At 45.8% G+C, this 26,162-nt stretch overlaps 2 protein-coding genes across 3 annotated transcripts in view; one reads left to right on the forward strand and one right to left on the reverse strand.

Moving 5' to 3' along the window:
- Positions 1-26,162, reverse strand: part of slc25a44a (solute carrier family 25 member 44a) — a 352,818-nt gene that overhangs the window by 162,799 nt on the left and 163,857 nt on the right. The window lies entirely within an intron of this gene.
- LOC144480425 (uncharacterized) lies at positions 1,590-25,813 on the forward strand. Of its 2 annotated transcripts, XM_078199833.1 has the most exons (5): positions 1,590-1,803; positions 8,286-8,415; positions 14,852-15,034; positions 20,005-20,175; positions 22,684-25,813. In XM_078199833.1, the coding sequence occupies exons 1-5, from the start codon at positions 1,627-1,629 to the stop codon at positions 23,229-23,231; spliced, it is 1,209 nt and encodes a 402-aa protein (XP_078055959.1). In that variant the 5' UTR covers positions 1,590-1,626; the 3' UTR covers positions 23,232-25,813. The 2 variants fall into 2 exon arrangements, with proteins under 2 accessions (XP_078055959.1, XP_078055960.1); XM_078199834.1 differs by lacking the exon at positions 14,852-15,034.

Below are 26,162 nucleotides of genomic sequence, written 5' to 3' on the forward strand. Positions count from 1 at the left end.
CTGAAGGGACCATTCCCTCCAGGACACTCTGGTTCTCTCTTCAGCCACTCCCAGCAGCCAATCCCATTCCCATCACACCTTTCCGTGCAAGTACAGGAGATGGAACAACTGTCCTTTTTAGCTTCTCCTTTCTCACTGTCCGAGACTGCAAACATTCCTCCTGAGTGAAACAATAATTACTTGCACAGTAATATCTCACTTGACATGGATGCAATAGAGAGGATATCCTTTTTAAAATCTGACCCGCTGGGGATCGGAGGAGGGGGACAGACCCGCTGGGAATCGGTGGGGGGGGGGGGGGGGGTGGGGGGAGGACGGACAGACAGCCTTATTTTATTGAACTCTGCTCTCCCCCAACCCAAAACCTTTTTTGCAGCTTGTCTATTTCATTGTCCATAACAAGCTTAAATGGTACCGTGTTGTGATTGCTATCACTAAAATGCTCCACCACCACCGTCTCAACCACCTGTCGGGATTCATTCCCCAGAATTAGATCCAGCAAAGCTCCTTCCTTTGTTGCACCCTCTACATATTGATCTAAAATGTTCTCCTGTACACGTTTCAAGAAATCTACTCCTTAACACTTTGTATATTCCAGTTAATGTTGAGAAAGTTGAAATCGCCGAATATAATGACCCTATTATTGTTTTTACACACCTCTGCAAATTGTGCACACATTTGCTCCTCAATATCCCCCTGACTATCTGGGATCTACAATGAACACCTAACAATGTAAATGTTTTTTATTCCTAAGCTCAATCCATAAACCTTCATTCCATGCTCCCTCCAAGATATTGCCTCTCCTCACTGCAGTAACTGATTCCTTAACCCATAATGCAATGCCTCCTCCTCTTTTACCCCCTCTGTTGTTTTGCCTGAAGATTCTATATCCTGGAATGTTGAGTTGCCGGAAGAAACTCTCGCAGACACAGGGAGAATGTGCAAACTCCACACAGACTGTGAGGCCGGAACTGAACCCGGGTCCCTGGTGCTGTGAGACAGCAGTGCTAACCACTGTGCCACCATGCCACCCATTTCTATCTAATATCTAGTCTAATAGTTAATATCTCCTAATTTAGCTGGCTATCAAGTTTTGTTCCATTATAATGCTGCCAAATGTTTTGGAACATTTTACTACGCTAAAGGTGCAATATAAATTCAAGTTTTGTTGTTAGACGTCTGAAACTATTTACCTGCATTAAATGCCTCAAAATGCCATTTTCAGTTACATGGGTAAGATGGGTATAGAGGGACATGGGCCAAACGCGGGAAATTGGGACTAGCTTAGGGGTTTAAAAAAAGGGATGGCGTGGATAAGTTGGGCCAAACGGCCTGCCTCCATGCTGTAAACATCTATGGTTCTATGACACATATCTGGGCACACGAACAGCATGCCCTCAGGTGAGTGTGCATTCCTTCTGAAACTTTAGCCATAATTCTGTACATTCCCTTTACCAGACACTCAGTAGTTAACCTTGGCTTCGTTTGGAGGGAAACGCATTAAGCTCCTCTGTTGAATTTGGACGGAATTTGCTGCCGTCACTCGCAGTTGAGGAACCTCCCAGTTTTACCTGGATTACAGAGCTCTCCACAGTCAGAGCACGGCAGCCTGATGCTCTCCCGGCTATGGCACTGCATAAACCCTTCGCTATCAAGATGCAGTCGAGTGCAATCCAGTGGACGGCGGGAGAGTACAGTCTGAAGGAGTTCCTGAGAAAATTCCAGACATCTCTGCCTAAAATTGTTAAAGTCACTGAAGGCTTCCTGGGTCGACAAGAAGTGGACACCCTGAGTGCCAGCACAGTAAGCAGCTTATCCCCCAGTCTTTCAACCCTTAGAGCCTGCTTTCTCCATCAAAATGAACAGATTTAACTGCCAAATTCTACAGGGAACAATTTCTCTGTAATTTAATTTGTCAATTACTCTTTACCTGTTGATCCAATCTACAACCATCCAGGATTCCTGTCTACAGGTTATTTCCTCAACTTTAAGCATCTGTGTTCTTTTATTTCAAGCAGCGTAAGGGAAGCAAAGCAATACAGTCTGATTTTAACTTTTCCGAAAGGATACGGTACGGTAGCACAGTGGTTAGCACTGCTGCTTCCAGGGACCTGGGTTTGATTCCCGGCTTGGGTCACTGTCTGTGTGGAGTTTGCACATTCTCCCCGTGTCTGCGTGGGTTTCCTCCGGGTGCTCCAGTTTCCTCCCAGTCCAAAGATGTGCAGGTTAGATTGATTGGCCAAGCTAAAATTGCCCCTTAGTGTCCTGAGATGCGTAGATTAGAGGGATTAGCAGGTAAAATATGTAGGGCCTGGGTGGGATTGTAGTCGGTGCAGACTCGATGGGCCAAATGGCCTCTTTCTGCACTGTAGGGTTTCTATGACTCTATGATTTTTGACTCCATTGAGGGATCCCTCTGAGGTGGAAAGTGTTGTTGAAGAGATAATGCATCCCCCAATTAGTTAGAAAGTTATTTAACTCAGAAATGTCTCAAAGTTACTGGAACTGGGATTCTGATTCTTTTTACTCACTAGAAAACTCTTTATAATTGAATACTTTTTTTAAAAAAGTCTGATCGGGTCATACAGACAGAAAGAGGCCCTTCAGCCCATCGTGCCTGTGTCGGCCATCAAGCACCTATCTATTCTAATGCCATTTTCCAGCACTTGGTCCATAGCCTTGCATGCAACGGCGTTTCAAGTGCTCATCTAAATGCTTCTTAAATGTTGTGAGGGTTCCTGCCTCTACCACCCTGATGCACTATCAATCAAGCAAAGACTAGTTTGTATGCAAGAACAAATAGGCTTTTATTAGCAAAAGACTTGGAGCACACCCATGCCGATGAACTGGTCCAGAGACTGAGGCTGGGGAGCAGTCATCTTTATACCTGGACCGGGGGGGGGGAGGAGTCCCAGGCAGGGCCGGCAGGGGCATGTCCAGGCATGTCACACACACAGGCAATAAGCTAACAGTGGTTTACCACACACCCTTTCCTCAAATTCCCTCTAAATCTCCTGCCCCTTCCTTAAATCTATGCCCGCTGGTTATTAAGCCCTCTACTAAGGGGAAAGTTCCTTCCTATCCACGTCCCTCATAATTTTGCACACCTCGATCATGTTCCCCCCTCAGCCTTCTCTGCTCTAAGGAAAACAACCCCAGCCCTAACCAGCCTCTCTTCATAGCTGAACCGCTCCAGCCCCGGCAACGTCCTGGTGAATCTCCTCTGTACCCTTTCTAGTGCAATCACATCCTTCCTATACTGTGGCGATCACAACTGCACACACTACTCTAGCTGTGGCCTAACAAGCATTTTATTCTGCTCCATCAGTTTATTCAAGGTTTACAGTAATTCTTATAAAACTGGTTTGTAATTGATGCCTGTAATTCTCCATGAATGGTCATTCCTGCTCGCCCTGTGGGTGAGTTCTTAATTCCATGTTTCTGACATCTTTGTCAATCTCTTCTTAACTCTGACCTATCACTGACTTTCCATTCTGCCCCTCTCCATATATATCATTCATCATATTGCTATCCCCCTTTCAGTTCTGTAGCAGGGTCATACAGACTGGAATAGAATCCAAACCGTGCAGAGAGGTTGTTTGGCCCATCGAGCCTGCACCGACAACAATCTGACCCACGGCTTATCCCCGAAACCTCACGTATTTACCCTGCTAATCCCCCTGACACTAAGCGGTAATTTTGCACAGCGAATCAACATAACCCACACGTCTTTGGACTGTGGGAGGAAACCAGAGCAGACACAGGGAGAACGTACAGACTCCGCACAATGACCCAAGCCGGGAATCGAACCTGGGTGCCTGTGAGGGAGCAGTGTTAACCACTATGCCACCATGGAAATGTTAACTCTGTTTTTCTCTCCACAGATGCTGCCAGACCTGCTGAGTTTATCCAATATGTTTTGTTTTTATTCTTAATTCCTCGCACTGCTGAAGGGTGAAGGTACTCCCACAGTGTTATTAGTGTAGGGAGGTTCCATGGTTACGCACTGACCTAGCAACAGTGAAGGAACCTTGCCAAAGGCTGGATAGTGAGTGGCTTGGAGTGGGATGGACAGTGACAATGTAGTTACCACATCAGTGGTCTTGTTCTTGTCTTTGGTAAAGGCCAGCAGAGGAGGGAGGTGCTGGTCAAAGTTATCTTAGAGTTACACAAAATGTGCAGCCTGTCATCCTGCCTTTGTTATTTCTAGAAAACCGGTTTTGCATTATGTTGACGTGTTTCGGACCAAGTAAGTATGAAACTCTGATGAGACTGATTAATGAGTGCCCTGTGAAACTTAAAGAGGAAGTAAAGTTGAGCATAATAAAAAAACGTTTACATAATAGAAGTTTAACATTGCATTAATATTGTCATGGCAGCGAGGGTGTGCACTGGGCTGGAATTCTTGTCTGGATATTCAAATACCTTTGACGCAGAGGATGAAATAGGCTTATTATTCAGTCAGCTTTCAGACACAAGTGACTGATCATGTAGATATACAAACTGGGATCCAGATGCTTTCAACAAATTAAATATTCCATGAATTGTATTAAAGAGTGGAAGCTTTGCCAATCCTCGCTCTTGCCATTAAGTCATTGTTCATGTATTTATTCACTGCTAAAAAGAGCCTGTGCTAACAATAATTAACCTTTTTTATAGCCTGAATAAATTAAACTTGATGCAACTTTGGTAAGTTATTAAGTACGGACTAAAGCAAAACTTCTGCTTTGCTAAGCAACAGAACATGATTTTCACAGTCACTTCATTGCATTGTTAATTTGTGCCTACTTATACAATCATAGAGGTTTACAGCATGGAAACAGGCCCTTCGGCCCAACTTGTCCATGCCGCCCCTTTTTTTAACCCCTAAGCTAGTCCCAATTGCCCGTGTTTGGCCCATATCCCTCTATACCCATCTTACCCATGTAACTGTCTAAACGTTTTTCAGAAGACAGAATTGTACCCGCCTCTACTACTACCTCTGGCAGCTTGTTCCAGACACTCACCATTCTCTGTGTGAAAAAATTGCCCCTCTGGACCCTTTTGTATCTCTCCTCTCATCTTAAACCTATGCCCTCTAGTTTTAGACTCCCCTTCCTTTGGGAAAAGATATTGACTATCTAGCTGATCTGTGCCCCTCATTATTTTATAGACCTCTATAAGATCACCCCTAAGCCCCCTACGCTCCAGAGAAAAACGTCCCAGTCTATCCAGCCTCTTCTTATAACTTAAACCATCAAGTCCCGGTAGCATCCTAGTAAATCTTTTCTGCACTTTCTAGTTTAATAATATCCTTTCTGTAATAGGGTGACCAGAACTGTACACAGTTGTGATACTAATCAATGAATACATGTGAAAAGCAACCTGTGGAGTGGCTCTGTAAACCTTTCTCTCCTGTTTGCAGGTCAGGTAAAAAAGTGACTGACTTTCTCATCAGTGGCCTACTTCAGTTTCTTTAGAAGTTGCCAGTGAGGCTTCAGTAGACCCAGAAAAACTGGACATGCAGAGTTTGCAGAGCGCAGTCTCCACTCGGTACCTGTTGAGTTTGAAAGGAGGCTCCTAAAATGGGTTTAGGAACCCTGATTAGTATACCCAGGGTCAGTGTTTGTTTCAGGCCAGCTGCCTTGGAGGCCAGGAAGCTTTCAGCACGGCAGCTGGCAGTGGATCAGATGCAGGATTCCACCAGCTGGAACCCATCCTTCGAACCCTGAGTTTGTGCCCCAGAAATGGGATGCCTTAGCCACCCACATACCCACCCACCCACAAACACCCTCCCTCACACACATTCTGTCTCTCACACACAGTCTCTCTGATGTTCACACACACCTGGCGCTGAGAGGCAGCAATGCTAACCATTGTGCCACCGTGCCACCCTATGATGATCATGGCTGATCATCAAATTCAATATCCTGATCCCTTCAGCCCCTTCTTGAAATCTCTCAACATTTTGGCCTCAACTACTTTCTGTGGGAGTGAATTCCACACATTCACACCCTCTGAGTGAAGAAATTTCTCCTCACCTCAGTCGCAAAAGGTTTGCTCCCTGTCCTCAAACTATTGACCCCGAGTTCTGGACTCCCCCACCATTGGGAACATTCTTTCCGAATCTACCCTGTCTAGTCTTGTTAGAATTTGATAAGTTTCTATGGGATCCCCTCTCACTCTTACAAAATCCAATGAAAAGAGAGTAACATAGAAACTAGAAGCAGGAGGAGGCCATTCAGCCCTTCAAACCTGCTCCGCCATTCAATATGATTATGGCTGATCATCGAATTCAATATCCTGATTCCCCCCTTCCCCCCCATATCCCTTGATCCCTTTAGCCCCAAGAGCGACATCTAATTTCTTCTTGCAATCACACAACTTTCTGGCCTCAACTACTTTCTGTGGGAGTGAATTCCACACATTCACCACCCTCTGGGTGAAGAAATTTCTCCTCACCTCAGTCCTAAAAGGTTTATCACTTATCCTCAAACTATGACCCCTAGTTCTGCACTCCCCCACCACTGGGAACATTCTTTCTGAATCCACCCTGTCTAACCCTGTTAGAATTTTATAAATTTCTACGAGATCCCCTCTCACTCTGCTAAACGCCAATGAATACAATCCTAACCGACTTAGTCTCTCCTCATATGGCAGTCTTGCCGTCCCAGGAATCAGCCTGGTAAACCTTTGCTGTACTCCCTCTATAGCAAGGACATCCTTCCTCAGATAAGGACACCAAAACTGCACACAATACTCCAGGTGTGGCCTCACCAACACCCTATACAATTGCAGTAAAACATCCCTATCCCTATACTCAAATCCTTTTGCTGTGAGGGGCGTTAGAGGGCATTATTCCAGAAGGGATTAGATGACTATTTGAATAGGAACGATGTGCAGGGGTATGGGGAAAAGGCAGGGGAATAGTACTCAGTCATAATGCTCATTTGGAGAGCCGGTGAAGACAAGATAAGCCGAATGGCCTCTTGTACACCGTAACAATTCCATGATTCTAATTCTGTGAACCATGATTGTCTAATGTCCTATACACCCCTCTTAGTTTCTCTGAGCCACTTGCCATCCTATTTATCCTGGTAGTATTTGTAGTAAATGAGCTATCAAAGTTTGAAGTCTACCGTTGACTGTTCTCTTACAGAGATGCTGCCTGACCTGCTGAGCATTTTCAACCTTTTCTGCTTCTGAGTTTCAGCATCTGTGTGTATTTTGTTTTGTCGCGTTGGGCTTTCTCCCAGCACCATTCAGCTGGCCCAGTTTCAAATTCATTACAGCTTTCTACAGCTTCCAACTTGCTGGAACCACAGTTCTATTGTGATAGGACATCTGCAGTCTTTGAATGAAAGCTCTTTATTGCCACACACTCTTATTCCTATCAAACTGAGGTCTACGGCAAGGAGCTTGAAAGTTCAGTGCCTGCCAACCTGAATTGAATAAATTTATTCAACACTGACGCGACAGTTTAGAAAGCCCACCAACGTCTTTACTTTCTCAGGAGACTAAGGAAATTTGGAATGTCAGCTACAACTCTCACCAATGTTTATAGATGCACCATAAAAAGCATCCTTTATGAACGCATCCCAGCTTGGTATGGCTCCTGCTCTGCCCAAGACCGCAAAAATCTACAAAGGGTCGTGAACGTAGCCCTGTCCATCAGGCAAACCAGCCTCCCATCCATTGACTCTGTCTACACTTTCCGCTGCCTCGGAAAAGCAGCCAGCATAATTAAGGATCCCATGCGCCCTGGACATTCTCTCTTCCACCTTCTTCCTTCGGGAAAAAGATACAAAAGTCTGAGGTCACGTACCCACTGACTCAAGAACAGCTTCTTCCCTGCTGCCATCAGACTTTTGAATGGACCTACCTTATATTAAGCTGATCTTTCTCTACACCCTAGCTATAGCTGTAACACTACATTCTGCATCCTCTCCTTTCCTTCTCTATGCATGGTATGCTTTGTCTGTATATTTTGTATCTTTTTCCCGATGAAAGAAGGTGGAAGAGAGTATGTCCAGGGTGCGTGGGGTCTTTGATTATGCTTGTCTGTATATTTCCCAAGAAACAATAGTTTTCATTGTATACTAATACATGTGACAATAATAAATTAAATCAAATCAAAATGTGTTTAAAATAATCACCCAATTTATTGAAAGAAAATTCTAAGTGAAAGTCACAATTTAAGTTTCTAAGGTGGAACAGTTTTGACCAACAATACCAGACCAAGTCCATGTAGTAGTATTTGTACAGCTCAGCACACCGAATCATTCTCTATCTCTTTGCTCTCGCAGGTTCTCAGGATTCATTGCTTATTCTCACAAAAGAGAGCGATTGTGGAATGCAAAAATGGGTCGATCCTGTCAATTCCTGTAAACCTCAAATCAATGATGTTCAATGTGTTGGATCAGAAACATAAAACAGGTACTTTTGTCCTTCAGCAATTCTCACATTTGATCAGGTTGTACAGTGGCACATTCAGTGAGAACCAATCTCATCCTGTGATTAAAAATTAATTTGAAGTTCATATGAACAAACGATTTAGGAGCAGGAGTAGGCCCACTTGGCCCCTCAAGCCTGCTCCATCATTCAATAAGATCATGGCTGATCTGACTGTAATCTCATCCCTGTGTGCATCAAAGAATGCAATGGGAATTTTAAAGAGGACATACTTTTCTCCATTTGCTCCGACTAATATTCCTTTCACAAACCAATAAAACATAAATCTATCTTCTCAGGATATTGTCGACATTGGCAAGGACATATTTAATGTCCATCCTTCGTTATCCTAAGAAGGGGCTTGTGGACCTCCTCCTTGAACCCCTTCATAGAATTAAAGAATCCCTACAGTACAGAAGGAGGCCATTTGGCACATCGAGTCTGCACTGACTCTTCGACAGAGCATCTTACCCAGGCCCTATCCCCATAACCCCATGTATTTACCCTGCTAATCTCCCTAACCTACACATCTTGGGACACTAAGGGGCAACTTAGCATGGCCAATCCACCTAACATGCTCATCTTTGGTCTGTGAGAGGAAACCAGATCACCTGGGGGAAACCCACACAGACATGGGGAGAACATGCAAACTCCACACAGTCACCCCAGGCCAGAATTGAACCCGGGTCCCTGGCGCTGTGAGGCAGAAGCACGAACCCTTCTGCTCTCACAGTAGTGTTAGGTGGGGACATTCAGGATTTGGTCCCAGCTGCATTATTTACCTGGTGACAGAGGGGAAAGTAACTGGATTTCCTTCACATAATTACTGTTTCAACATAAAGTTGGCAGAGCTTCAATGATAATGTTTGTGTGATTCAGGCCTGAGCAGTTCAAACAGCAATTTGTACATTCATAACACACAAGAATTAGAAAATGACCATTTCCTACAAGAGAAAGTCTAACCCTCTCCCCTTGGTGTTCAATAGTGATGCCACTGTCAAATCCCCCACCATCAACAATCTGGGGGGGGGTCACCATTGCTCAGAAACCTAATTTGAGCAGCCACATGAACATTGAAGCTCCCAGAACGATAGTCAGAGCCTGGGTACCCTGTGACAAGTAACTCACTTCCTGACTGCCTATTTACCATTCACAAGGCACAAATCAGGAGCGTGATGGAATACTCTCCACTTACCCAGACTAATGCAGCTCCAACAACATTTAAGAAACTCAACATCATCCAAGACAAAGCTTGATCGGCACCCCACTCATTGCAGAGGTTTAGTTGTAGAGTCATAGAGGTTTACAGCATGGAAACAGGCCCTTCAATTTGTCCATGCTACCTTTTTTTAAATCACTAAGCTAGTCCCAATTGCCCACATTTGGCCCATATCCCTCTATAGCGGCACGGTGGCACAGTGGTTAGCACCGCTGCCTCACAGTGTCAGGGACTTGAGTTCAATTCCGGCCTTGGGTCACTGTCTGTGTGGAATTTGCAGATTCTCCCGTGTCTGCGTGGGTTTCCTCCAGGTGCTCCGGTTTCCTCCCACAGTCCAAAGATGTGCGGGTTAGGTGGATTGGCCATGTTAAATTGCCCCAAGTGTCAGGGGGATTAGCAGGGTAAATATGAGGGGTTATGGGAATAGGGCCTGGGTGGGATTGTGTTTGGTGCAGACTCGATGGGCTGAATGGCCTCCTTCTGCACTGTAGGGATTCTTCTACGATACCCATCTTACCCATGTAACTGTCTAAACGCTTTTTAAAAGACAAAATTGTACCCGCCTCTACTACCACCTCTGGCAGCTCGTTCCAGACACACACCACCCTCTGAGTGGAGAAATTGCCCCTCTGGACCCTTTAGTATCTCTTCCCTCTCACTTTAAACCTGTGCCCTCTAGTTTTAGACTCCCCTACCTTTGGGAAAAGATGCTGACTATCTAGCTGATCTGTGCCCCTCATTATTTTATAGACCTCTATAAGATCACCCCTAAGCCTCCTACGCTCCAGGGAAAAACATCCCAGTCTATCCAGCCTCTCCTTATAACTCAAACCATCAAGTCCCGGTAGCATCCTAGTAAATCTTTTCTGCACTCTTTCGAGCTTAATAAATTCCTTTCTGTAATAGGGTGACCAGAACTGTACACAATATTCCAAGTGTGGCCTTACCAATGTCTTGTACAACTTCAACAAGATGTCCCAACCCCTGTATTCAATACAGTTAAGGGCAATTATGGATGGGCAATAAATGCTGGCCTTGCCACCTTGCCTCCCATGAATGAATAAAAAGTCTTTAATATATTGAATATTAATGGTATTGCTCTCATATAACTATTTGACAAAATTACATTAAAAAACAAGCAGTTAACACAAACAAAATTTCACATGGATTGAAGGTGATAAAGATTTTCCTCCATGGCCAGTGCATTCCAGATTCCCAGCACCCTCTGAGTGATTTTTTTTCTTAGATCCCCTCTGAATCTCCTGCCCCTTACCCTAAAATTGGGTCCCCTCATGATTCACCCCTCAACGAAGGGAAGCAGCTGCTCCCTACTCACCCTGTCCATACCCCTCATAACCATATACACCTCAATCATGTCCGTCCTCAGCCTTCTCTGCTCTAAAGAAAACAATCCAACCCCATCTTGCTTCTCCTTATAGCTCAAATGCTCCATCCTAGGCAACATCCTGGTGAACCTCCTCTGTACGCCCCCTAGTGCTATCACATCCTTCCTATAGTGAGGTGACCAGAACGGCACACAGTACTCCAGCTGTGGCCTAACCAACATTTAATACAGCTCCAACATTACTTCCTTGCTCTTATACTCCATGTTGTGTGTCTGTTTTATTATTAACTCTGGTCTTCTCTTGTAGACATTAATTCTCTCACCAAGCTGACGCTAAAGCTGACGGGCGGCACGGTAGCACAGTGGTTAGCACTGCTGCTTCACAGCTCCAGGGACCTGGGTTCGATTCCCGGCTTGGGTCACTGTCTGTGTGGAGTTTGCACATTCTCCTCGTGTCTGCGTGGGTTTCCTCCGGGTGCTCTGGTTTCCTCCCACAGTCCAAAGATGTGCGGCTTAGGTTGATTGGCCATGCCAAAATTGCCCTGGGATGCGTAGGTTAGAGGGATTAGTGGGCAAATATGTAGGGATTTGGGGGTAGGGCCTGGGTGGGATTGTGGTCGGTGCAGACTCGATGGGCCGAATGGCCTCTTTCTGTGCTGTAGCGTTTCTAAGTTCTAAGTGAACTCAAGACAAGCCATTTTATATAATATCCTAATCACCTAAACCTACATCTTTGCTGCATACATTTTGCTCATTATATCCATAAATGCACAGACCAGTCACTATTGACTTACTGCCTTCTGTGGCAGTTGTTCAGTGCTTTCAGTGTCTGTGGAATCTATAAGTTCTTAGCAAGTGAATTCCTTCTCTCAGACAGATCATCTCTTAACTTAGGATCAGACCTGAAACAGTGACCGGAATTTTCCTGGCCTGCCCGGCACAGGAATTGGAGTGGGTGAGGGGCGGACAATGGAAAGGTCCGTTGACCTCAGGCAGGATTTTACAGTTTCAGGATGAGTGAGGCTGGAAACTCCCGCCCACTAACTTTCTTCCTCCACAGACGCTGACAGACCTGCATTTCCAGCATTTTCTGTTTCTCTCCTAACTTTTGTTGCCTCCGCAATTCATAGAATCCATACAGTGTAGAAAGAAGCCATTTGGCACATTGAGCCTGCATTGACAATCCCACCCAGGCCCTATCCGCGTAACCCCACGTATTTACCCTGCTAATCCCCCGGCACTAAAGAACACTTTAGCCTGCACCTAACCTGCACATCTTTGCAGTGTGGGAGGAAACCAGAGCACCCGGAAGAAACCTACGCAGACACGGGGAGAATGTGCAAACTCCACACAGACAGTGACCCGAGGCTGGGATTCAAACCCGGGTCCCTCGCGCTGTGACACAGCCATGCTAACCACTGTGCCACCTCCATTCCCATAATTCCCATTGCCTCAGCCATTTCTGTCTTTTGCTTATGAACTGTCTTTGTTCACACATTGAGACAAGATCTACATCTGCCCAAGGAATCATGCAAGACTGGATATTTGACTCCCCCATTATAGGCTTAAACCACATTCTTAAAATATTCTAACAGAGCACATGGATATTGAATCTAGTGACAAAGGCATCAATAATACAACTCAATTTTCATTAATTAATGAAGCTTCTCCTTATTTCAATTACATATCAGTGAGGAAACCGGACACTATGTAGAGAGATGAGCAGTTTAGGCCTATACTCACTGGAGTTTAGAAGAATGAGAGGAGATCTAATTGAGCTATATAGGGATTGACAGGGTAGATGTGAAGTGGATCTTTCTCCTTGTTGGATAATGAGAGGCCATAGTTTTAGGCTAAGGGGTGGCAGATATAAAGCAGAAATGAGGAGGAATTACTTGACTCAAAGGGTCGTGTATCTGTGGAATTCTCTACCCAGAATGCCATGGACACTGGAACACTTAACAAATTTAAGGAGGAGATTGATAGTTTTTGATTAGTAGCAGGATGAATGGTGAAACGGGTAGGAAGGTGGAGTTGAGGCCAAGATGAGATCAGCCATGATTGTATTAAATGGCGGAGCAGGCTCGAGGGGCTGAATTCATAGGAACCCTACAGTGCAGAAGGAGGCCATTCGGCCCATCAAGTCTGCACCGACCACAATCTCACCCAGGCTCTACCCCCATATCCCCACATATTTACCCGCTAATCCCTCTAACCTACGCATCTCAGGACACTAAGGGGCAATTTTTAACCTGGCCAATCAACCTAACCCGCACATCTTTGGACTGTGGGAGGAAACCGGAGCACCCGGAGGAAACCCACGCAGACACGAGGAGAATGTGCAAACTCCACACAGACAGTGACCCAAGCCAGGAATCGAACTCAGGTCCCTGGAGCTGTGAAGCAGCAGTGCTAACCACTGTGCTACCATGCCGCCCTAAATTGCCAACTCCTGCTCCTAGTTCTCCTTATCATAGTGCCCTAAGTGAAGCAGGAAGTATTGCACTGTGATTTTAGTCTTGCCGTTGCCAGAAATAGGTGTTATTTAGAAAAGAAGCTGCCCCACTGTAGCTTTGTTTGTGGGATCTGAGTGTGTCGCTGGCAAAACCAGCATTTGCTTTCCATCCCTAATTGCCCTCGTGTGTCCCAGTGTCCATGGCGCTCTGGGGTAGAGAATTCCACAGATACACTACCCTTTGAGTAGAGTAATTCCTCCTCGTTTCTGTTTTATATCTGCCATCCCTTAGCCTAAAACTATGGCCTCTCATTACCCAAGGGCATCCACTCTACAGCTACCCTGTCAATCCCTTTTAGCATCTTATATAGCTCAATTAGATCTTGTAGCGAGCTACCTGCCTGAACCACAGGTGTGTAGATATACCTACAGTGCTGTAAGGGAGGATGTTCCATGTTTTTGATTCAGCTAGTGAAGAAACGGCAATATATTTCCAAGTCAGGCTGGTGTGTGGGAACTTGCAGGTGGTGATGTTCCGGTGCATCTGCTGCCCTTGTCCTTCTAGATGGTAGCGTTTGTGGGTTTGGAAGGTGTTGTCAAAGCAGCCAGGGTGAGTTACTGCAGTGCATCCTGTAAATAGTACATGTTGTGGACATTCTGCATCGATGGTAAAGGGAGTGAATAATTAAGGTGCCAATCAATGGGCTGCTGTGTCCTGTATGTTGTCGTTGTTGGAGCTGCTCTCATCCGAACTGTGTAATCATAGAAATTAGTGAATCATAGAATCCTACAGTACAAAAGGAAGCCATTCACCCCATCGAATCTGCACCGAGTCTTTGACAGAGCATCCCACCCAGGCCCAAACCCGTAACGCCACATATTTACCCCGCTAATCCCTCTAATCTACACATCTTGGGACACGAAGGGGAAATTTAGCATGGCCAATCCACCTAACCTGCACATCTTTGGACTGCAGGAGGAAACTGGAGCACCCGGAGGAAACTCACGAAGACACGGGGAAAATGTGCAGACTCCACACAGACAGTGACCCAAGGCCAGAATTGAACCTGGGTCCCTGGCGCTGTGAGGCAGCGGTGTTAGCCACTGTGCCAGTTACTTCATCAATGAACATCCCACTTATGACCTTTGGATGGAGGGAATCTTAACGCTGAAGACAGCTGGACGTAGACCACTGATCTGTTTGGATTAGTACCGTACATCTGCTGGTGCACTCTGTACACCAATTTATAACAGCCTGTGAGTCGAAGATGCTGCCTCCTTCAGAAGATTAAATAGAAAGTAAAATCACAGAAAACAGAATTCCAGGAATCATTGAGGAGCAAGTTCGACAAAGCAAATAACCTTCTCTCATTCCACTCTTTCACATGTTATTCTCACACAGGCCCCTTTACAATGAACGAGGTGTTGCTCCATTTTAACTTGCCTGTCACTATCACATCTACAAATGACCTGACCTATAGAGAGATGAACAATCCCAGTTCGAAGGATCAGGAATTGAAACAGCTGAATGTCACGCAGACATATGATCAAGAGTATCTCCTGGGTCACACCATATTAGACAGCGGCAAGTACATAATTTATTTTGAAACATTTAGTTGTGGTCAGGTGGATCTATTGGTGCTTTAGTTGTTTTACAGGAATCCTGCTTTGTTTTGTTTTCATTTTAATCCCTGAGATGGTGCCGAAATTCTAGAATCCAAGCACTGAACAGTACAGATCCATTTTTAAAACATGCTTCAGCTCACATGCCGGAATTTTACCGCCTTGCCCGCCTGATGCTTGTAAGATCCCACTCGAGGCACAACAGAGAATGTCGTACTGCGAGCCGGAATCGGGGCGGGCATGGCGGTAAACTTCCGGCCATAGTGTTGGAATAAATAAAGTAATAAAACTTAATTTTCCTCAGTGTTCTGACTAATTCTGTCAATATCCTTAGGGTTACCATTGACCAGAAACTCAACCGGACTTGCCACATAAACACAGCGGCTACAAGAGCAGGTCAGAGGCTACAGTCATAGAGGTTTACATCATGGAAACAGGCCCTTCGGCCCACCTTGTCCATGCCACCATTTTCTTAAAACCCCTACGCTAGTCCCAATTGCCCGCATTTGGCCCATATCCCTCTATACCCATCTTACCCATGTAACTGTCTAAACGCTTTTTAAAGGACAAAATTGTACCCGCCTCTACTACTACCTCTGGCAACTCGTTCCACTCACCACCCTCTGTGTGAAAAAATTGCCCTTCTGGACCCTTTTGTATCTCTCCCCTCTCACCTTAAACCTATGCCCTCTAGTTTTAGACTCCCCTACCTTTGGGAAAAGATGTTGACTATCTCGCTGATCTATGCCCCTCATTATTTTATAGACCTCTATAAGATCGCCCCTCAGCCTTCTACGCTCCAGAGAAAAAAAATCCCAGTCTATCCAGCCTCTCCTTATAACTCAAACCATCAAGTCCCGGTAGCATCCTAGTAAATCTCTTCTGCACTCTTTTTATAGTTTAATAATATCCTTTCTATAATAGGGTGACCAGAACTGTACACAGTATTCCAAGTGAATGTACAGGCTAGGAATACTGTGGCAAGTAACTCACCTCCTGACACCCCAAAGCCTGTCCACCATCTGCAAGGCACAAGTCAGGATGGAATACTCTCCACTTGCCTGAATGAGTGCAGCTCCAACAACTGTAGAAGCTCAACACCATCCAGGTCAAAGCAACCAGTTTGATTGGCACCACATCCATAAACATCCACTCCCTCCACCACTGACGCTCAGTAGCAGCAATATGTACTATCTACAAGATGCACTGCAGCAATTCACCATTCTTTGGGAGGCAAGGGATGAGATTGCAGAGCCTTTGGCTTTGATCTTTGGGTCCTCGCTGTCCACGGGGATAGTGCCAGAGGACTGGAGAATGGCGAATGTTGTTCCTCTGTTTATGAAAGGGAATAGAAATGACCCTGGTAATTATAGACCGGTTAGTCTTACTTCGGTGGTTGGTAAATTGATGGAAAAGGTCCTTAGGGATGGGATTTACGACCATTTAGAAAGATGCAGATTAATCCAGGATAGTCAGCACGGATTCGTGAAGGGCAAGTTGTGCCTCACAAATTTGATAGAATTTTTTGAGGAGGTAACTAAGTGTGTTGATGAAGGTAGGGCAGTTGATGTCATATACATGAATTTTAGTAAGGCGTTTGATAAGGTCCCCCATGGTCGGCTTATGATGAAAGTGAGGAGGTGTGGGATAGAGGGAAAGTTGGCCGATTGGATAGGTAACTGGCTGTCTGATCGAAGACAGAGGGTGGTGGTGGATGGAAAATTTTCGGATTGGAGGCAGGTTGCTAGCGGAGTGCCACAGGGATCAGTGCTTGGTCCTCTGCTCTTTGTGATTTTTATTAATGACTTGGAGGAGGGGGCTGAAGGGTGGATCAGTAAATTTGCTGATGACACCAAGATTGGTGGAGTAGTGGATGAGGTGGAGGGCTGTTGTAGGCTGCAAAGAGACATAGATAGGATGCAAAGCTGGGCTGAAAAATGGCAAATGGAGTTTAACCCTGATAAATGTGAGGTGATTCATTTTGGTAGGACTAATTTAAATGTGGATTACAGGGTCAAAGGTAGGGTTCTGAAGACTGTGGAGGAACAGAGAGATCTTGGGGTCCATATCCACAGATCTCTAAAGGTTGCCACTCAAGTGGATAGAGCTGTGAAGAAGGCCTATAATGTGTTAGCTTTTATTAACGGGGGTTGGAGTTTAACAGCCGTGGGGTTATGCTGCAACTGTACAGGACCTTGGTGAGACCACATTTGGAATATTGTGTGCAGTTCTGGTCACCCCACTATGAGAAGGATGTGGAAGCGCTGGAAAGAGTGCAGAGGAGATTTACCAGGATGCTGCCTGGTTTGGAGGGTAGGTCTTATGAGGAAAGGTTGAGGGAGCTAGGGCTGTTCTCTCTGGAGCGGAGGAGGCTGAGGGGAGACTTAATAGAGGTTTATAAAATGATGAAGGGGATAGATAGAGTGAACGTTCAAAGACTATTTCCTCGGGTGGATGGAGCTATTACAAGGGGGCATAACTATAGGGTTCGTGGTGGGAGATAGAGGAAGGATATCAGAGGTAGGTTCTTTACGCAGAGAGTGGTTGGGGTGTGGAATGGACTGCCTGCAGTGATAGTGGAGTGGGACACTTTAGGAACATTTAAGTGGTTATTGGATAGGCACATGGAGCACACCAGGATGATAGGGAGTGGGATAGCTTGATCTTGGTTTCAGATGAAGCTCGGCACAACATCATGGGCCGAAGGGCCTGTTCTGTGCTGTACTGTTCTATGTTCTATGTTAGCACCTTCCAAACCCACGACCACTTCCATTTAGAAGGGCAAGGGCAGCCAATAAGGGGAACACCACCACTTGCATGTTCCCCTCCAAGCCACTCACCATCCTGACTTCGAAATATATCGCTGTTCCCTTGCAGTCGCTGGGTCAAAATCCTGGAATTCCCTCCTGAACGGCATTGTGGGCCAACCCACAGCACGTGGACTGTGGCGATTCAATAAAGCAGCTCACCACCACCTTCTCAAAGGACAACTAATGCTGGCCAACCAGCGACGTCCATGTTAAAAGAATTTAGTTTTTAAAAATGACTCCGCTTTTCTCCTCTGCTGAAGGTGTTGAGTGGGTGTTATTCCATGGACAATGCTCTTCTGTCACTGTGTTGTACCACTGACCAGAATTCGAATGCAGGTCCTGGATGAGTGTTAGAAATCTGAATCAAAGCTCAATCTGTGCCTCAGTCTGTCTCCCCACAGAGATGATTGCAACAGGATGGCAAATCATTGGAAATTATGGTGCATTTCCCTCAGGTTCTCAGGGCAATTGTACTGTGACACTGTACCCTTCCGAAATTCATTCACTCAGCACAGATGGCACGGATGGGATGTTAAACCCACTTATCAGTCGAAACCTGAATGTTGCTGCCAATTGACACATGCAGATTGATATCTCTCAGCTTAACGAGCAATACCAGGGGGTGGATTTTCCCGTCCCCCCCGCCATGGGAATCATTGCCGGGGGGCAGGTGGGGGAACCGTGCAGAAGTGCATTAACCTCGAGTGGGATTTTTCAGTTTTGGGGCGAATGCGGCCAGAAAATCCCACCCTATGTCTGCCCCAAGGAGGTGGTAGTGCAGTGGCATTGTCACTGGATTAGTAATCCAGACTCAGGGTAATACTCTGAGGACACTGGTTCAAATCCAACCAAGGCAGATGGTGAAATCTGAGCTCAATAAAAGTCGGGAATTTGCACTTGGTTGAGGTCATTAGATTACACTGAAGCTTCATATGTTTCATATGAAGCAATTTTTAAAAGCGGCATCTCGGCCTTTTGGCTAAGATGCAAATGAGCTCAAGTCTTGGAGGAGGAACCTCCCCCTTCTCCAATCAGCTTGGCTCATGTAGATCAGGCCCAGGACAGGGTGGCTTGGTCGCTCGCCCTGTCTTGTCAGCCTGGATCTGAAATGTCTCAACTTGTTGAGACTCTGAATTGGATTTGATTTGATTGAATTGGAAAAGTATAAAAAAAAAGTTGGGAATTTAGTTTAAGGATGACCATTAAACTATTGTTGTAAAGACCCATCTACTTCACTGCTCTTGTAGCCACTGTATTTATACAGCTGGTCCATTTCAGTTCTGGTCAATGATGGACACCAGGATGTTGATGGTGGGGAATCCACTGATGGTAATGTCAAATGTTATGGGGCAATGGTTAGATTCTCTCTTGTTGGAGATGGTCATTGCCTGCCATTTGTGTGGAGCAAATGTTACTTCCCACTTATCAGTCGAAACCTGAATGTTGCTGCCAATTGACACCTGCTTCAGTATCTGAGGAGTCGTGAACGGTGCTGAACATTGTGCAGTCATCAGCGAACATTCCCACTTCTGATCTTATGATGGTGGGAAGGCTATTGGTGAAGCAGCTGGAGATAGTTGGGCCTAGGACACTACCCTGAGGGACTGTCGTAGTGATGTCCTGGGGGCTGAGATCACTTTGGCCTGGGAGAGGGGGATGCAGACGGTGCCAATCATCAGGTGAGTAATGAAGGAGCAGCGCTCCTGATAAAGGAGCAGTGCTCTGAAAGCTCATGATTCCAAATAAACCTGTTGGACTTTAACCTGGCGTTGTGAGACTTCTTACTGTGCCCACCCCAGTCCAACGCCGGCATCTCCACATCCGACCTTTGGGCAGCTTTGCGATTCCGATTTTCCTTTCAAATCTGCCAGCAGACCACAAAGCTGCCTGAAGATGAGAAGCAGCAGCAGCAGCGATAGAGAGTGTGTCTATTAGGCTGGTACATGATGGTGATCATTGCTGCTGCTGTTTTTCTCAGAGGGTGAAAGGGGAGGAAGGTGTTGTTGACAGGACATTGGTTAGTTGCTGCTGAGCAAAGACCAGCCAGGATTTTCTCAATTGATGCACATTTATGATTTCCTTGCACAAAACTTCTTTAATTGCTCGTTGTAATTAATTTCAGGAGAACTACTGATTCGGCATCCTACCGTGATCCCAATGTACATGAAGGAAATTAAGCTGGTTATAGCAGAAGGATTTAGTAGTAAAGATGAGACAGAATGGAATACGCTCTGCGATTATTATAACAAGGTTGTCAATGACATTGGCAACTTGGATCATTTCATTTTCACAGGTATGTAACTCCTACGGTGTGAGCTTACTGACCATTCATGCCATGCTCCTAATGCAGTGAGGTCGGAGAATTTAGCACCTAGCCAAATCTCCGTTCACTGCAGCAGGATGGGAAAGTCCCGCCGGCATGAACAGCTGTAACATTCTGTCCCTAGTAATTTGGAGTTTGGGATGCGAGACACCGTGCTGGCAGATGTGTGAGACATGGTGATCCAGTGGTGTGAGATAGTGATCCAGTGGTGTGAGACACAGTAATCCTGTGGTGTGAGACACGGTGATGGCAGTGGTGTGAGACACAGTGATCCAGTGGTGTGAGACATGGTGATCCAGTGGTGTGAGACATGGTGATCCAGTGGTGTGAGACACAGTGATCCAGTGGTGTGAGACACAGTGAGCCAGTGGTGTGAGATTCAGTGAGCCAGTGGTGTGAGACACAGTGAGCCAGTGGTGTGAGACATGGTGATCCAGTGGTGTGAGACATGGTGATCCAGTGGTGTGAGACACAGTGATCCAGTGGTGTGAGACACAGTGATCCTGTGCTGTGAGACACAGTGATCCTGTGCTGTGAGACACAGTGATCCTGTGGTGTGAGACACAGTGATCCTGTGGTGTGAGACACAGTGATCCAGTGGTGTGAGACATGGTGATCCAGTGGTGTGAGACACAGTGATCCAGTGGTGTGAGACACAGTGATCCAGTGGTATGAGACACAGTGATCCAGTGGTGTGAGACACGGTGATCTAGTGGTGTAGACATGGGGATCCAGTGGTGTGAGACACGGTGATGGCAATTCATTTGAGAAGGTAGTGGCGAGCTACCTTTTTGAATAGCTGCAGTCCATACGCTGCAGGCAAACCCACAACATCGTTAAAAATCTGGAGTTCGAGGTTTTTGATCCAGTGACTGTGAAGTAACAGTGATATAGTCCCAAGTAAGGGTTGTGTGAGGATCAGAAGGGAACTTGCAGATGATGGTATTCCAAAGCATCTACTACCCTTGTCTAGGTGGCAGAGGTTGCAGGTTTAGAAGGTGCTGCCTAAGGAGTCTTGGTGAGTTCCTGCAGTGCATCTTGTAGATAGATGGTACACACAGTGCATTGCTAATAGAGGGAATTAAATGTTTACAGTGTTGGATGGGATGCTAGATAGCATTGAGCTTCTTGTGTTGTTGGAGCTGCACTCATCCAAGCAAGTGGAGAGTATTCCATTACCCTCCTGACTTGTGCCTGTAGACGGTGGACAGGATCTGGTGGGAGAGGGGGGGGGGGCGGTCAGGAGGGCAGTTACTCATCACATAATTCCCAATCTCTGACCTGCTCTTGTGGCCAGGATTTATATGGCTAGTCCAATTAAGCTTCTGGTCAATGGTAACTCCTAAGATGTTGATGGTCGGGGATTCAGAGATGGTAATGTTGTTAAATGTCAAGGGGCGATGGTTAGATTCTCTCTTGTCAGAGATGGTCATTGCCTGGCACTTGTAAATTTTACTTCCTTAAAGCAGTTTTCATTAGTATATACAGAAAGACAGAACTTCACTTGTAATACTTCTCACAACCACTGGAGGCCTCAAAGTGCTTTACAGCCAATTCAATAATTTGAAGTATAGACATTACAGCCAGCTCCCACAGCAGTGTGACAATGAGCATATAATTTGTTTGTGTGATGTTGATTGGGAATAAATATTGACTAGGACAGCAGGGATACCTCCCCTACTCTTTTCTGAAATATTGTCAGGGGTCTTTTGCATTCACGAGTGATAGTTTAATGTCCTAATTTTAATGTCTCAGACAACAGTGCGGCACTTCCTCAGTACGACACAGGAGCGTTAGCCTTGAATTTTGCATTTGAGGCCTGAAATGGGACAGCTAAAGAATTGAAATAACAATGGGCTTTGGAAGCTTGGTAAGTGCTGACAGTGTAGAACACAGGGATTCTATAGGTGGAATTTTCCCAACCCGCCGCCACAGGAATCGTAGCGAGCGAGATAGGACCATGCAAAGGTCTGTTGATGACCTCGGGCAAGATTTTTCGGTCTTGAAGCAAATGCAGCCGGAAAATCCCGTCCTATGATTCTATGATTTTGTGTAGATTAATAACATGGCACGATGGCACAGTGGTTTAGCACTGCTGCTTCACAGCACCAGGGACCCGGGTTCAATTCCGGCTTTTAGTCACTGTCTATGTGGAGTCTGCACATTCTCTCCATGTCTGCGTGGGTTTCCTCCGGGTACTCCAGTTTCCTCCCACACTCCAAAGATGTGCAGGTTAGGTGGATAGGCCATGCTAAATTACCCCTTAGTGTCAGGGGGATTAGCAGGGTAAATATGACGGGTTCTGGGAATAGGGCCTGGGTGAGATTGTGGTCGGTGCAGGCTCGATGCCTCCTTCTGCACTGCAGGGATTCTATGACATAACACCTCTATTTCTCATGTATTGAAATATAAAATACTGGTTGCCAATCAATTTGCTTTACCACAGTTTTAAATGACTGCTAACACTCCATTTTGCAGACATTGCTTTGCTGGACAAAGATAAGCTGGATCAGTACACAGGAGAATATGCTGAAATAGAACCAATATATATTGATCTGTACTCCAAGAATCTAGAACAGGAGTGTCAGGTAGTGCAGACTCGGCAGAGCCTGGCAGAAGCGGCAAACGACGACTTAGTTCAAAGTCGAGGAGAACACAAGCCACAGGTACCTCCAAGACCAAACACCGAAACAAGCTCCTCTCGGTACGTTGCAGCACCCGCACTCAGAATCAAACCATTCTTCAAATTCTCCCGCAGGTCAAACTATGTACCAACAGAGAAAGCGAAACGCATCGTCTCTATGGGTGAGGTTCCAGATGACTTACAGCATTTGAGTGTGGATGAGGTCTGTGACTGTTTGCAGGTACTCAATATGGGAAAGTACATTGAAGCCTTTCGGGCACAGCAGATCGATGGCCACTTGCTTTTCGATCTAGACAGAGACATAATGCATAACACACTGGGGATGAACAACTTCCATATCATCAAAATGATACGCTTCCGTGAAGGCTGGAGACCAAAGTAATGGAGAACAACTCCTTCCAGTAGAAACATGGCAATGGAATACATATAAAACAACGCTCGTAATCAGAAAATGTTAACATGACATAATTTTGCACATTTTTGGCAGAGAAACCGCAAATATTTGTAAGCCTCGTCGTGTGAGAATCTGTAAAGTTAGCACAGCAGTTTTGAAAATGCCAGCAATTTTAACATTGCCAAGGCTGCCAATCATCTGGATCTCAGCTCAACGGTTAATTTGAAAATGTAAGTGTGAGAATCACACTTAATTATTATGTGATTTTTCATTGACAAAATGTTAATAGTTTACAATGAGTTCTTGGAACCATAGGTTCAGTATTGCAAAATGTGTTCTACTTATCACATGTGCCAAGTCTCAAATCAGTCGTACTGTATCCCAACATGTTACTTGTTGAAATAAATCTCTCTCATTTGCACTTGAATGAATCAAGACCACAGCTTTCAGTCCTCTGAATGACCATTCATCCACTGACACAAGAGGGCGTGTGAGTGGTCAGCATAAACAGCGACACCGGCCGAAAATGTCACGAGTCGGGACACAAGCTGCTTGCAGGCCTTCATTATTGTGGGCCTCTAGATCACCGAGGGGTCTGCTGCTCGGTGTAGGCTTTGTGCTTCTCGGGTCCCCCTTGCGATGTTTCCTCAGAGGGATTGCCTTCATTCACAGAGTCAGCACAGGTGCGACTGTGAGGTCCCAATGTGGGGTCCGGTGAAACACCGGGGCAGTGTTGGGGACCCTGACATGGGGTGGTGATTAACTCCATGCGGGCCAGAGGACTCTGACAGAGGGGACAAAGAGGTCAGTCACTGTTATCAGCCCCACTCTCAGGCTGCAAGGAACAGTTGTAGGGCATGGGGAGTGTGGAAGGCCACTGCTAATGGTCCTGCCCTCCAGGCTATCAGGCATGTTATCATGCATGGCTGATTGTTCAGGATGGAAGGCTCGAATAATCCACAACCCATGATAGCTTGGGGAACGAAGGTTAACATCAAGGATCAAGTTGAGTGGAAATTGGATTCCAGAGATTAATCAGGTGGGCCTTGCCTACCACAGCAGGAAGTCACTTCCTTAATAACATCCCTAACCCTTCCTTGACAAGTCAATTATGCCCATCAACAGTCAGGATTGCAATGCATGACTGTGCCACAGATTGGACCCACTAGTTAACCCATTGGGAGCTGAGCCCCCCAATATTGAACTCCATGCTTTGCATTCAGCTCTCGATAAGAGAGAGGTGACACAGATTTGGTCCTCAATACAAGGGGCAAAGGTTTGAGAGTTCAGCAGGCAGCTCTGAAATGAGAAGTGCTATGGCAGTGTTTCATCCCCTCGGGAAGTCAGTACACAGGTCAAATCATTGAATGCAAGTGACCTCAGTCCCCACCCTTGGGGGGTTCTGCGGACCACTAAGGCCATCCAAGATAAATGCCCATTTGTCATGTGGAGTTGGGAGAGGCTCGTGTGGGGACATAGCCATTATGTCAGAGAGTAGGGAGATCACAGTGGAAGTGTGGTGGGTGTGTTAATGGATGCATTGTGGACACAGGAGAAGGCAGACTTACCGTGGCTGCGCGAAGAACGTCATTTATCTTCTTCCTGCATTAGATCTTAGTCCTCTTATGCAGAGAAGTGGCTCTCATGATCACTGCCACCACCTCCCGCATGGGGTTGGTCACCTTGTTGGCTGGTTGTCTGCCCGTGCAAGGGTAGAGGATGTCACGCCTCTGCTCCACCCCATCCAACATCTCGGTGAGGGCTCCCTCACTCATGGGGCATTCTTCCTGGCTGTCATCTCCCTGATTGGAATTGGAACAAGAGCTGGGGAGGCATTTAAAAGGAGCGCCCCTGTTTCTTCACCCAGAGAGTGGTTAGCCTATGGAATTTGCTACCACAGAAAGTAGCTGGGGTTAAAACATTGAATGTTGGGGTGTTGTAAGTCACCAGATCAGTTCAAGGGTCAGTGAGCAGCACTTCTTGGGGAGTCAGTTTTAGCAAGTGTCCCAGGAAGGGGACAAGGGAACATGGAGAGGTCCCAGTTAAGAAAACAGAGAAACAATCTCCACATTAAAGAAAGATTTGTGGGGGGGGCACAGTTCAAGTGAAGTGGGTTCTGAAGAAGCCTGAAGATCTGAGATGGTGACTCTCTGCTGTGGCCATTGGGGCAAAGTGCCCCTTTGGAGTTGTGGTGTTCTGCTTGATACAGCTAAAAATTCAAAATTAAGCTTGGAAGTTGATTTTTGAGTCGACTCAGAAATCTGGGGGAAAGTAATCTTGTAAGGCGACACTGAAACCTTACGAGGTGGACCGTTGTTGAAGCTGTCTGAGTGAGAGCCACTGTTGGAGAGAATTCCAAGGTGAGATCTTTAAAGGTGAAGATAGGAAATCCTCGTGAAAAAGATAAAGTTCCAGACAGATTCGTTGCTCACAGTGTGACTAATGTCTGGATGGCTCGAGATCCGTGGAATCCATTGTGGTTGCATTTGGCATTTATTCTGTGGTGTGTTTGATTACAGTTTGCCTGTTAATTCACATGTACCTCAAACTCACCCCGAATGTTCGAGTATAAAATAGATATTGTAAATTGTTTACTTTTTCTGAACTTGTAACATTTATTTTTGTTTGCTCAGAATCTTATGGCTTTATTCACTTGGTAAGCCTGTTAAACCTCAAACTTTATCTACTTTAAATAAAACATTATCCTCTACAACCTGGGATCTGGCCAAGGCTCATAAAACTGTGCATTGCGTTAAGTCTACTACATGGTGTATTTCAACCGTGCCAAGTCAAAGCTGACTGGCTGTTTCTGCAGGAATGCAGAATACCGTACTTCAGCACCTATAGCCAATGGCTGTGATGGTGGTCCCCCTGATCAGGAGAAAACAATCCCCGTTCCTCTGGCCTGGTTATCTGCTG

This window comes from Mustelus asterias, chromosome 29 (assembly GCF_964213995.1).
Source record: "Mustelus asterias chromosome 29, sMusAst1.hap1.1, whole genome shotgun sequence".
In the NCBI taxonomy this organism is placed as follows: domain Eukaryota; kingdom Metazoa; phylum Chordata; class Chondrichthyes; order Carcharhiniformes; family Triakidae; genus Mustelus; species Mustelus asterias.